The 13,392-nt window shown below is 36.8% G+C and overlaps 1 protein-coding gene across 8 annotated transcripts in view; it reads right to left on the reverse strand.

Annotated features, from left to right (window-relative positions):
- LOC113499176 overlaps nt 1-13,392 on the reverse strand; it is a 52,262-nt gene that overhangs the window by 15,678 nt on the left and 23,192 nt on the right. For 7 of the 8 annotated variants that reach the window (XR_003401085.1, XM_026879544.1, XM_026879543.1 and 4 more), the window contains 7 exons: nt 3,120-4,417; nt 2,835-3,042; nt 2,692-2,737; nt 2,355-2,440; nt 1,406-2,246; nt 637-1,326; nt 265-463 (listed from right to left, as the gene is read on the reverse strand). Coding sequence is in view for 7 of the 8 variants with exons in the window: in XM_026879544.1 (XP_026735345.1) it covers nt 265-463; nt 637-1,326; nt 1,406-2,246; nt 2,355-2,440; nt 2,692-2,737; nt 2,835-3,042; nt 3,120-4,417 (3,368 nt within the window). In the remaining variant the exon portion in view is untranslated. The remainder of the gene's footprint in view (nt 1-264; nt 464-636; nt 1,327-1,405; nt 2,247-2,354; nt 2,441-2,691; nt 2,738-2,834; nt 3,043-3,119; nt 4,418-13,392) is intronic. The other variant, XM_026879540.1, reaches the window with a different exon arrangement.

The raw sequence follows: 13,392 nt of genomic DNA on the forward strand, positions 1-13,392 counted from the left end.
TTTGATTAGAATGTTAATGCAAAATGTACTCGTCTGTCGAATAATATCAAATTCCAATCCGTATATTTAAAATCGACACTTATATGTATAACGATGACAACTCAGTTCATGCAAAACAAAAATAAAAACAAAATATTCATGCTTATTTGAAACTAACTGAAAAAAAAAACAAATTCTATTTTTAACAATTTGTAAACCATGCTATGACATAATAGCTACCTACAAACACATCAAATAAAGTGAATCTTATTGTCAACCACATACCTTCATCGTCAGAAGAGTAGCTATTGTATGACGCATTGGTGTACGTCTTGGGCTTATTGTACTGGTCTGATCTTAAAGACTGACGACTATGGTTTAAGGACCTTGCTAGGGATATAGTTGCAGGAGTACTTTTCCTTGTTAAAGGCGACTGCAGCATCCTTTGCTTCCATTCTAACAAACGCTTCATGGATTCTTCACGCTGAAAACATTTACAATGAGCATTTTGTTATATAAATAGCTTATGTCGCATTGATTACAAAACTGATCATGAACAGAAGATCTTGGCTTATAAAGATCTAGAAATGACTAATAGACCCAAATAATATAACTGACACGAAAAGATTTTATAAAAAGGAATTTCAAAACATTTACCTGTTGCACTTTCTTTTCACCCTCCTTCTCTGTCCCTGTAGATGGTAATCTAGCGCTTGCTGATCTCATAAAACCATCGGGATTGGCGTCATACCTCGATGCGTCCTTAACATACCCACTCACATTGGAGCCATCACTCATCACGCTACCACTTCTATTCAAGTAATCTTTGTGGTTCTCTTTCTCCTTCAACGTCCAGTTAGAATTCAATGCCTCCAGATCTCCATATTTCGAACTATAACTAACGTTGTCCCGGTTTGAGCTAAATTCTGCATCGTAATTATTATTAGTCATCTGTGAATACGCAGTACTCAGCTGTTTCTTAGCTAAACCACTGGCATATTTGGCTAATGGAATCTCCATATTCTTAGGAGCTACAATTGGGCCTGCCACTTGTTGCAAATATTGAGCAGATTGACGCATTTTCTCTGCATAACTTTCCTCAGAATAATATCTATCAGAACTAGGATCGTAGTAAGAATTGATGTCCAGACTAGATTTAGGTCGTTGTGGTTCCTTGTAAGTATCATAAGCAGACCGGGTTGGGACTGTTTTGTTTAACATTTCTGACTTCGATTCATATTCTAGGAAATCGGCACTATGAGGTCTTGGCATTGGAGGTTGAATTCCACTCGATTGCATCTTCTTCCTTCGTAGCACAGAAGGTCCAGTAAACGTTTTCTCTTGAGGCTGAAATTGTTTAAAATAATAAAATTAATAATTACATAATTATCTTTTTCTGAATAAAGACCATCATGATATAACTTACATAACTTCCTGTGTACTTCTGCTGTTGCTGTTGTTGTTGCTGATGACTAGAAACGCTAACAGCATCACGTTCTTGCGACGTGTTCGGCGACTTTGCATATGTTTTGCCATATTCATTTTCGTCTGCATATTGTGCGTACACATCCTCATAGTCTCCAATTTTTCCTTTGTTATAAGCAGCCATAGTTTGGGATCTACCGTAGGCATCAGGTGTTCGTCTTTCTGCTAGTAACCGTTCATTAAGAGCACTGTTTGCTCTACCAGGCCTTGAACTCAGTTCCCCATAAACATCTCGGTTATAAATGTTCATATCGAGATTCGATTTTGAATGATTTCGGCTTTCGCCAACGGTTTCGTTATGAACGGATTGAGCTCTTTCTTCTTTTGTAGACCGAATATTCTTGGCTTGGCTTTCATTTTCCTTATATGGAACTTCAGTCGGTGGAGATATATCTTGCAAGAATGGATTACGTTGAGGTTGCCTCTCATATATTTGCTCTTGCTTATTTTCTTGGGCCACTTGTTGACTTCGGCTCCTATCAAGATAAGGTGACTGAGCATTAGATTTGTACATGTTTGATGTACTGGGTTGATTGTTTTCAAGTCTGTCGGTAACAGTGTTTGTTAATGGCAGAGATAGATGTTGCGTATCGTAAGTTGGTCGTTTTGTTTGATACTGTGTTTGCTGTTGTTGTACTGGCGGTGATTGCGGACTGCGAGTGTATGTGGGCTCTTGAGTCGGACTGGCCGGATAGTTTGCGTGGTCCTGATACCGTGCGTGACTAGTGCCTTGACTGTAGTGTGATGCTGGCTTTTTGAGTAAGTCATAGTTTGGATCGTACCTGTAATGCATGAAAACTGGATAGTACACGATTGATTTATTTTTATGAGTGCTCATATTTCATACCCTTAAAAGCATATTGTTTATGTATTTATTAAATCATACTTACATATCAGGACTAGGTGAGTTGTATCCTTCGTTAGAACGTCGTGGTTTTGGTGGAGCGTTAGCGTAAGTTGGTATTTCATCGGCATCCTGCAGAAAATCAAGTATTTATTTTAATGAATATTTATGTAGTGTTTATTGAAACTAAACCGACGATTATAGTGCATATTCATTGAATGCAATGAGAGCAGGTTGTTGATGTTACTATCAATTCGTAGCGACATCCACACTATTATCTGCAGTTATAACGACGATGTAATGGCTGTCCTTGGTTCCGCTCTAGCAAACTAATTGCCGATCACCTGCACCGGTAAATTATACGTGCTCACAATAATACCCACCTCTGTTTTCGCAGCTGTCCGCTCGCTTTGTTTTTGTGGTTGTTCACTGTAAATAGAATTAAATTTAGTTAGATTTATTGGTTTTCTAAATTGGAATGTACCAGCAAACTTAGCTTATTAAACGGCTATAAAAATATTCTTACTTAAAGTTTTGCATAAGTGCAGCCATAGTTAACGCCTTAACCCATTTCATCATAGCATCTTGGTCGGGCGCTGCAAGGATGTAGGTCCTCATGTTTGCGTGCTCAAGTTTAAAAGCAAATTTGCGAAGAACCTTGTCTTCAGAAGTGCAACTAGACACTTTGTAAGACGGTAGAAGTACTGATCCAAGCAGTTTCTCCTCATCTTGACCTGAAACAGAGCATACGTTCAATTAAAAAGAGTTTTTTTTTATACATATTATATTAAACTTATAAAAAAACACGTACTCTTGTAGTAGAATAAGCAGTACTCCGACAGGACGAACCATCGTTTTCGCCATACTTTTAATCCATCAGAACCCTGTTTGTACAGAATACCGGCCATAGTGACTGGTGCTGAAGGCATCCGTTGCGCTATTGGTGATCGTAGTGCTTGATTGCCTCCACTACTTCTCCTACTTTCGGAAGACGGTGATTTCACACTCGGAGAACTAGATTCACTTGACTTCATCGGTGATACAACACTGATATTCTTTTGACTTTGGTTGTTGTAATCGGAAGAGGGTGACTGCATGTTCCCTTTGTCAGGTTCCTGTTGCGTTCTGTACTGTTCATGTTCCCTATATTGGTCCTGTTCTCTGTATTTCGCTTGTTGATTTTGCCATTGAGCTTCCTGATACTGCCTATTCTGTTTTTCGTATTCTTTATACTCGTTATTTTTAGCATAAGTATCGATATCTTTCTGTATATCGGGACTGCTATACTCTTTAAAATCGTTCTTACTGCTGTAACGATCTAAATCTCTATATGAACCATCAGAGTATAAACTATTTTGCAAATTAGGTGGTGGTTGAACTCCATGGATCTGTTGAAGCAACAATTGCCTTTCCGCAAACTTCTGCTGCTGATGCATTTGTGCCTGATTTTGGTAATGTAGTTGCTGTTGAAGTTTTCTTTGCTGAAGTTCACTGTACTGTCTTCGTAACAATTCCGTATTACTCTGTGGTCCTATCCTATTTGAATAAGGAAGATATGGCTTTGATCCATACTGATTCGGATTAACATTAGGCCTATACATAGGTTGATGATTTTGGTATATTTGGTTGGTATCTTTCGGTGGGTTGCGTTTCATATAATCTTGATACACTTCCGCGTTGTATCCCTTAGGCATACTATGAAGTAGTTCGTGATTAACATTAAGGTCTGTGTGTACTTCGGGCTTTTCGTGTCTCGGAGGCGACTGTGGGTAATTATAATTGTCATTTGCTCCATAATGCCTGATATTATAATCAAGATTTTGTCCAGTGCCATATAAATCGTGACGGTTTTCTAGGAGCGGAGACCGTGCATTCATGTTCGAATGATACTGGCTTTGTAGTAATTGGTGCATGACGCCATTTGGTTGAATTTGGCCAGTTTGTGAAGAACTAAGGTGGGATAGTTGTGGATGCTGTTGTGTGTATATTTGTTCGGGGTGTACATGATGTGCCATGAGATGTTGCTGGGTGAGGGGTTGTTGTGTTGCCGGCAAAGCTTTTTTATTCTCCATTTGGTACTGCTGGTTTTGGGCTGCAGGTGGATCAAGCCTGAAACAAAAACAATATAAATGAAGTCATTTCTATATAGTAAAAGGGTTATTCACCGTTGACACGTATGGCATAATAAAAAATTATACGTATACAATGAGCTCGCGTGCTCGATAGCACTTTAACCGAAACGATTCAATTTGAATCGCTTAATCGAAACGTTATCATAGTAAGTTTGATAACGTGCGATTGAAGAAGTATTGTATATGTAAAAAGAACGACATTGCGTACAATCACGTAACGCTTTGTAGGCGCCGCGCCGCCTGTGTCGGGAGCCGACACAATAACTGCCAAGTATTCAGGCAGCAATACCTTCTTGGTGTATTTCTTTATAGTTTATACATAGGAATTTTAATAGTTTGGTACGTGAAAATATTTTGTAATCACAAAGTATGTCACACTTCAAATTGTGAAATTATACAATCAGAAATAAGTACAAAAATATGCAATTCCGAAAGTAAAGTTACATGTTTAGCTACATGTATAAATATAATATTAGTTATAGAAGAATATTACGTGATTGAACAAGTATTGCGAAATATATTTCCGATGCGTGATACGGTGTTATAACGCAATTATTGGTATACGAGTAAAAACCTTTTTTCATGGGAGTGTTAGCTCGAAAATAATGCGATGTATTTTATCGTCACTTCCCACGCAAATGTTAAGAGTCGCTGAAAAACTCGTCTATGTGAATTTATTAATGTTCTATTTTCTTATGACAGCTAATAAACAGCTTTTTACATAGAGTTCCAGTATACTAGTAAGGTAGACTGGTTCTCATTAGTTACTGTAACTTGATGTCTTGAGAAGGTACCTGTTCTACATATTAGGAAACCAATATGTTATCGCCGTTATCGGCTATCATACCATTGGCTATGTTACATAAATTAAGCTTATCAGAGATTTCAGATTTGATTTAGGTGTGCAAATAGATATTAGAATAGCTGTGAAAGCATAGGTATATTATTTGCATAGTCAATACAAAATTCAATGTTATTCCAAAAATATAATATTTTCAGAAAACATTGCGATTTCATCCGTATGTCGTGGAGGTATAATCTTGCTTGATGAGAAGATCACAATAAACAACTTTCGTGCGGCCTCATGTAGACAATCTAGGCCAGTAAGTCTTTTTGCTTCAGATATTCACCTTAATGTCCTCATCTAAACGAAAGTCAATAATGAGTAGATCCATCATTCATCTCATTCAAGACTTCCGTCGGTAAGAATAGCCAGTAGTGTTGTCTAATGACCGGAAGGTTCACAAACATAAGTCGTTGGCGTATTATTCATCTGCATGTCTACGTCTCTGCGACCACTTCCTCCGCACGGCGATAATGAGTCACGTCAATCGTTGGTCTCATCAACAGAATATTAAGTTAATGGAGTGATAATACGCACTTTCACAACGAATGGATTTAAACACTTAATTAACATCTCTCTTTCGTGTTTCTACGATTTTCATACTCTTACAAATAACTGTTCCATTTATTTACTAATCTAGGAAATCAAACAAAACTAAGCAGAACAAAGACGGCAACATTATCTATTATATATTAGAACTTACTAATAGTCCTTTATATTCTGGAGTAGTGTTGAAAGCTCTTTGGAGTACTTGCTAATTGGTGACTCAGAAGTGGCATGAGTAAACCAAGTTACTACCGGCACGGATTTACCGATCATACGTATCGTGTTAGTTATGAACCAGGATATTGTATGGACTGTTGGCCCCGCTGCCTATCCGTCCTTTATGTCACTAGACTCTATCTCATGAACGACAACGACGAATTTCTGCTGGCACTATTAAAAATAAAGGTTAACAAAGAAAATCGTCACCGGGACAATTTGTTTTTATTTTGCCTTTTTAAACGGAACTCTCAATGGCACGAAACCGAGCTATTGGCAGATTTTTTAAAAGCATGATATAAAAAGACATAAAAAGTTTAGGTTTTTATCAGTGAGCCTATGCAGAATGCACATGAGCGCCTGCTTATATAAGTTTATAAAGTTTTACTTTGCGTGCATTATGATTATGATTAATGACTAATACCGCACCCACGACATTGGAGAAAATTCAGGACAGACGTAATTTCACATGAACTAAATACCAAGTCTAGCCGAGACAAACATTAAAATGTTGGCAAATTTTCAGAACCGATACTTAAAATAGTTCAGACGGTTTAAATCTGAATATTAACTAACACGTCTGCTTGAATATTTGTCGTTTTGTAGGTGTTTATAACCAAAAAGTAGTAAGTGAGCTTTTGTGTTAACTGTACGGTCATAAATAGTGCAATGCCTAATATTGTTTGCGTTGTGGTGGAGTGCGAGAGTTGGTCCAGTTGGCAGCAAGCCAAAAATGCCGCGGGCCCCGTTTACACCTCAAGACGACGCGCGATTAATTCATCGTTCAATGTCAGACCTACCTTAGACTGGCCTACTTTGACGATTACGATACTCGGTTCAAAGATAGAACAAAGACGCTATTTTTATTTGTGATTGCACAAATCGGGACAAAGGGAATTAAAAATAAGTATGTACCAAATAGGTACGTTGTTGTCATCCAGTTTTAGACCTTTATTAATCCAATAAAGTACCTACTAACAGTACTAACTTAATAAATAACAATCAACCATATGCGAAGGAGGTGACAAGACCGAAAGTGATGTACCTAAAATAAAATTATAGCAGAATACGTAGATATACGTCCACAACATTTTTTTTCTGCAAATTCTTTATAAATTTTTTGAACAAGCCTGTCTTTCAAACTCAAACCGGAGTACTTATTTCACCTGCCATCACTTTTACAGCGTCAAGCCTCATCACTTCCTCAGAATAGACAGACAGCTGACACTTCAGATTGACAGTCATTACAAAATACTGAATAATAGCGCTCTCTGTTTACAATACATTGTTATACAATAATGTAATGTAATACTTAATACCTTAATTACCTAACCTACCTACAAAAGATCATACGGCGGGAGCGAAAATTCGCGAGTAATTACAGTGTACATAGTAATTAGTTAATTTAGCTTTCTCGTGTACACGTCTTCAATTGTATTGCAATTAAAAATATTTTTATTTAATTGCAATACGATTAAAAGTCTGAGAGAGGAGATTTAAGTAACGTAGTATGTTTTAAGGTAATATTTTTTTAATTTAACAACACAAACATACAATCGACTTCAAATATAACTACTGACAAAATGTAGCAAATTCGATTAATCTAGTCCGAATTTATGAGGTGACGAATTGAGAACCTCCACCTTTTTGAAGTCGGTTGAAAATAAACTAAAGATAGCTACAATGTTAGCACAGACTCGGCGACGGATTTACATGGAAACCACTCGTTACACCTCTAGTTTATTAGACGACCTATAGCAGTTCTCACGTAGCTGTTGATTGGATATTTAGCAGCGACGTGCTATTTACTTTGTATGATAGTTTGCCGCGTGCCTTATTCACATAAACCTGAATTAACCTATCCTATGCGAAAGCAAACATGTTTTATTGATAGACTGAGTTATGATATTAATATATGTATATCATCATATTTCAACGAGGGTATCATGAATATGTCAACTAATAGCACCATTTTTCCTATTGTATTTTGTAGGGCGAAAATACGACCAGATACACAAGCGCCGTTTTACTAACGAAAAAATCATGAAGCTATTTCTAACTTAATTCCCATCAATAAAACAGTAACAGTCCCGGATCTTTCACAAACAAAACTTTCAACGAAAGTATCTTGTTGCCCACACACAGTGCCGCAAGACGAATTAAATATTCTAAACACGATTTTCAAATACTCAACATACTCATTTGTTTATTTCTTTAACCGTCTATTGCCATTTCCATTCACAACAAATTGAAAGTTTAGAAATCTTCTGACTCACTGTTTTTCCAACTTTTGTCTTTTAGAGCCGGATTTCTCTAAATTGAACTATATTTCACAATTTAAACGTTTATGGAGCCATGCAATAAAGAAAACAGAACAGTAATATAAAACCTGTAACGACCTACTTTATTGCTAAATGCTAACAAATCAAATTCATTCCGTATCTAAAAGAGTATCGAATGACATCATAGGTGAAGCCATATTTATAAAGCAGCCGCCACGTAAGCTCTTACAAATGAAACGCCATATGCAGTCGTTACTGAAAGGAAATAATTAACAAGTCAATCATCAGCTTAGGCGCTTAAAGCAAATTGTATGGTATGCCCAACGTTCCAACTAGTTGGAAACTAGAACTCGGGGTAAAATTAACCGCATCCTGGAGACTTGCAAATTATGCGCAGTCGATATGCAATTACATCTGCTGGTTTCTGTAATACGCATTAATTGTGTTTGTTTTGTATTTAATATATTATGTTGGTTCTAAGTAGTTTATTCATAAATGGACCGGATATCGGATGTGAAGTAGAACTGTTTGTTAAATATTTCTCGTTCCTAAATAGTTTGAGGCTTAAATATGTAGTACAAGCCGTTGAAGCCGTATGGGGTTTTATAAATATACTTTAATCATGAAATACATCGTGATAGCCAGCATTTCATATAAAAATTATCTTTGATTCATTGATTAGTCATCACTGGACCTTAATAAAACGAAGTAAGGTCTCCAAGTTATTCATTTTTCGCAACATAGTGAATATAAACATAACAATAAAACTTTAGTTCCCTGAGTTTTGTTTTGCGTTTTCAGAAGGGTGCTGACCTAATGTCATTGAAAAATACAGTCACCATGTTAGTGAACCAAATCATGTATCGTCTTTGTAAAAGTTAAACTTGAAATAAAATACTACCACGCTCCGAATAAAATCGTTTTATTTTATTCATAATATCAGGAAAGGGAAACAATTACCTTAGTGGCCAGGTCATAAAATATAAACAGCATGAAATCAATATCAGAGCATCCGATTGTAACTGATATTGAGCGAGACTCGATATGTCTTATACATAGAAATAGATAGTATGCTCGATAAGCGTGAATTTGGATTATGTAACTGGATTAGTCACATTTGTAAGCATAGACTGTTTTTAAAAACTTCTACATAGCCGATCTATTACAATTCACAGTATTCACTAAAAAGAGCATTGAAACATTCAATTGATTCAATTCATTGACAAAACATTCAAGAATTGAAAAAAGCATGATGGTATTGTTAGTTTTCGTTTCGAATATTATTAAATTTAAGACAATGCGTATTTGTGAATAACCTAGCTCCTTGTGATTCATTCATAAATGGCAATGTTTCAGAGGTGCCATTCAGTCTTGTCAGTAACCTAATGAAAGTCTATGAATGACTCGATTCCATGAATAGACTGTTTAAAACTAACATAACATCAGCATAAAAAGATTAACAAGATAAGAATAGTAAGGGGAAGATCAAAGCTGTCACAAAGCGCCTGCGCATCCGTTACCAATTGACGAATGATGAGCGCCTGGGATGTATCAGCAAAATTCTATTGACATTCAGAAGTAGTAGTCTAGTAACATTCATTCGCGGGCAAGAACTGTCGTCGTAACGTAAAACATAGTCAACCTCTTTTCGAGTTATTCTAGATTATGCTTCTCCTACCGCTTGTCTCGAATCAGGTTTTGGCCATGTGACACATAAAATAAGTTTTGCGTTTATTAGTATGGATTGAGGTACGATTCACCGCGGTGGAATGTTAAGACAGTGTCGGGCCGGTCCCGCACCGCAAGCTCTCGGGACCCGCGGCGTTCCCGCGCATTCTTGCCGCCGAGGTGAACAACCGGCGTGCACGTCGTCGTCCTTGGAGCCGCGTGCTCCTTTCTACACAGCCTCCATCAACCCGTACTGAGGGTTGCCACATTTCCGTTAAAACTGGATGCTAGATGCTGTGCACTGGCCGGTTAAAGTAACTTCCAATTAGCTAAGGTGATCCAAATATCAGCGATGGAAATTACATTTGTAATCTTGGCAGTAACGGAATTTAAATATAGTTTAGAATCAGTTTCTACTTTCTGCAATCTTTACAGAACTATCAAAGACTAATGAAAAAAAATTTCATTTCCTTATCAGGCAAAGAAAGCTGTCTTCGTTTCAACTTGACAGCCCTGCGCAGCCGCTGGACCCAAAGTGGTTAGATAATTCACATGTCGGTGGTAAACTGTAACCTGAGTACCGTGACTATGGACGAGTACTTGCGTGTACTACGACCGCACGCGAGAGATTCTCACAGCTCGAAACAATATCGAATGAACGTCTCATAAGCGGAAAATTATCACCTCACCATTCATGCTCAAATACTACATGTGACTGTATTTTGCATATCGGTTAAAGTTGTATTCGTGGTCTTTATAATGGAACTAGACTATTAAATTATCAAAATACCTTACCCCAAAACTATTATAACTATTGAAACGAGCAATTTGACGGATTTACAACAATTTTAATTTTATGCTAATAGTCACGGCACACTGACAACTTTCTACTAAAATCTAGACGCCTCGGATACAGATTGTCATTCTTTGAATATTATCAACTTAAGACTCATCGCGAATCCTGTGCTATTCGCAAAATTTGAGCAAATGGTCGCATTTTGCAAATTCTTTTCCATAAACTGGAAACTTAATGATCATAAAAATTCGAGCGACTTTAAAATACTAAAAATATAAACAGCTATTTCAGCTTATGTTCTAACTATTTAAGGAAAGTCGGTGCTCGCCCGCCCTGCTACATGTCGAGTTGGCGTGACATTTGTCGTCTGTGAACGTCACTCAAGTTTCATTGGGCTACGCGTTGCTTTGCGGTGCCTATTGATGAATCCAAAATTCGCAAACGAAACATTGTTTCAGAGTAGTTAAACAGTGTAGGGATCAGCAGACCATGAAAACATTGACAAAGAGGGTTCCTACAATAAGTTGTGTTTTTGTTGTCACGACGATTGTTAAGTCCACCCGCCGCTAGCCGGCACGGGCCGCGCCGTGTAGAGTTACCGCGTTACACGTCGGAACTTTAAAACAAAAAAGCGATGTCTGGACCGAGTTCACTAAACCAAAAACAATGGGACAAACCAGATATTAACGGTATTCATTTGTTTGATGAAAAACCAAACAAAACGGCCAGTATCAAACCTTAAGTGTCAAAGAATATTTACTTTCTTCCAATCACTGTTTACCCTTTCTAGCATTGTAACTACATAGAAAAGTTAATGAGGTACCGGTACTACGAGAATTGTAAATTTGTAATGCAAAACCTATTGGGGGAAACTGAATGATTACTTTTCAATATCTTACGACTGCCGAGATTATATTACACGTTACATAAGGCTATACATGCAAAAGTAATAGAATATTTTTAAGCAGATGTAAGACACAGATATCCCTAACGGAAACGAATGAGTTGACTTCTCCAATTGTTACAATGTGACAAATAGAATATATTAAGATAATGGACACATATTTTACAGCGCGCTGAAAACGACGATTGCCGAACAAGGTAATTACATGATTATACTCAACGATGTCTGACGACTTGATGTTTTCGTTTTACAATTGTAGTAATAGAGAATTCTTACTAGAAGATGTGTTTTGTCGCGACAAAAGCCTGTAAGATTGTAATCATCGTAAAAGATTGGCGCCGGTAGGAAATCACGCATGCGCGTCATAAATATGGATGTTAAGCCATTTTGTGTGTATTGAGCATGTACTGAGAGAATGTCTGCTGCATAAAAGCGATGCAAATCTCTGTCTGGCAGTATAAAATGGAATAAGCACCAAGTGAGTCATCTCTATTATAGAAATGAAATATACCTAATCAATTAGTAATTTTAAATTAACGGCAATAAATGGTTGCCTAACGAGTGCAAATCGTTTCATTTCGTCTTGTTCCGTGCTACTAATCAATACTTTGGACCATTAAATTATAAATTAGGTGCTAGACTACCTTGAGTCTATCTTATATCTGGTTGCAACACTTTGATAGATATTGCTGACCTTATCACATCCCTATCCACTAACCAATCTTAGAAAAACCTTCGCTATTACGTGTGGCTTGCAAGATTGTTTATTTACTACAACTTTACAGTGGCCAAAAATCATTAAAAGTTATTGTTTATTATTTATTTACAGTATTCCGATATGGAAATAAATTGAAAACGATAAGACCTTAGTGGGTATATAATTATGTGAACAATAGACGCGACAGTCTTATCGGGTAGCGATAAAAATAAAAATAAATTGTTGTTAATAATACCTTTGTAGCAAAAGTTATCGAAAATTCTCAGAAAGCTAGTAATATGTTCCTCAAATTCCCAGAATCTAGCAATGAGTTCTACCATAATTGTATTTTTATTTATTTAAAACATATCACCGCTAATCACATACCTGAGTCATAATACCTTCAAACACGTTTTATCCTGGGTTCGTAATAATTGACGATCGCTCTATTCAAAAAACTTAACCCTAACTACTGTTTGCAAATTTATACGTTGTGAAAAACCATTTTAATCATTCAATTGTAATACAGTTTTAACTCAAAAAAGGTCAACAACAAACCTTTTTGGATACGCAAGTAAAACGTTTTCTTTAAAGTTGAATTATCAGTTTAAACAAAATCTTGTCTTACAATTTCCTCAATCAGTAAAACATTCTCGTTACATTTGTCTTGAACTTTCATAGCACTGAGCGGATGTTCGTGACATTGATGTGGGTTTTATCAATACCCATTAACATACCAAACTAGCTTCGGTTTGTAAACTGGTTAATAAGATTGATACCGTACTCCGTGCATCGACTTGAAACACAGATACACGACCGCACATTTGTGACTACATTTTGACATTGCTATTGCCAGGAGCTAGGATCAAATTCGTCTCTACTTTTGTTCATAAACACCGTCGCCTTTAGGTACTTGATGCTAATATGCAGATTTGATGCTCTTTATTTGACCATCACCTATAGCTACTTCATCAATAGGTCTCTCTTTCTCAATATGTA

The sequence above is a fragment of the Trichoplusia ni genome, chromosome 12 (genome assembly GCF_003590095.1).
Source record: "Trichoplusia ni isolate ovarian cell line Hi5 chromosome 12, tn1, whole genome shotgun sequence".
NCBI lineage: Eukaryota > Metazoa > Arthropoda > Insecta > Lepidoptera > Noctuidae > Trichoplusia > Trichoplusia ni.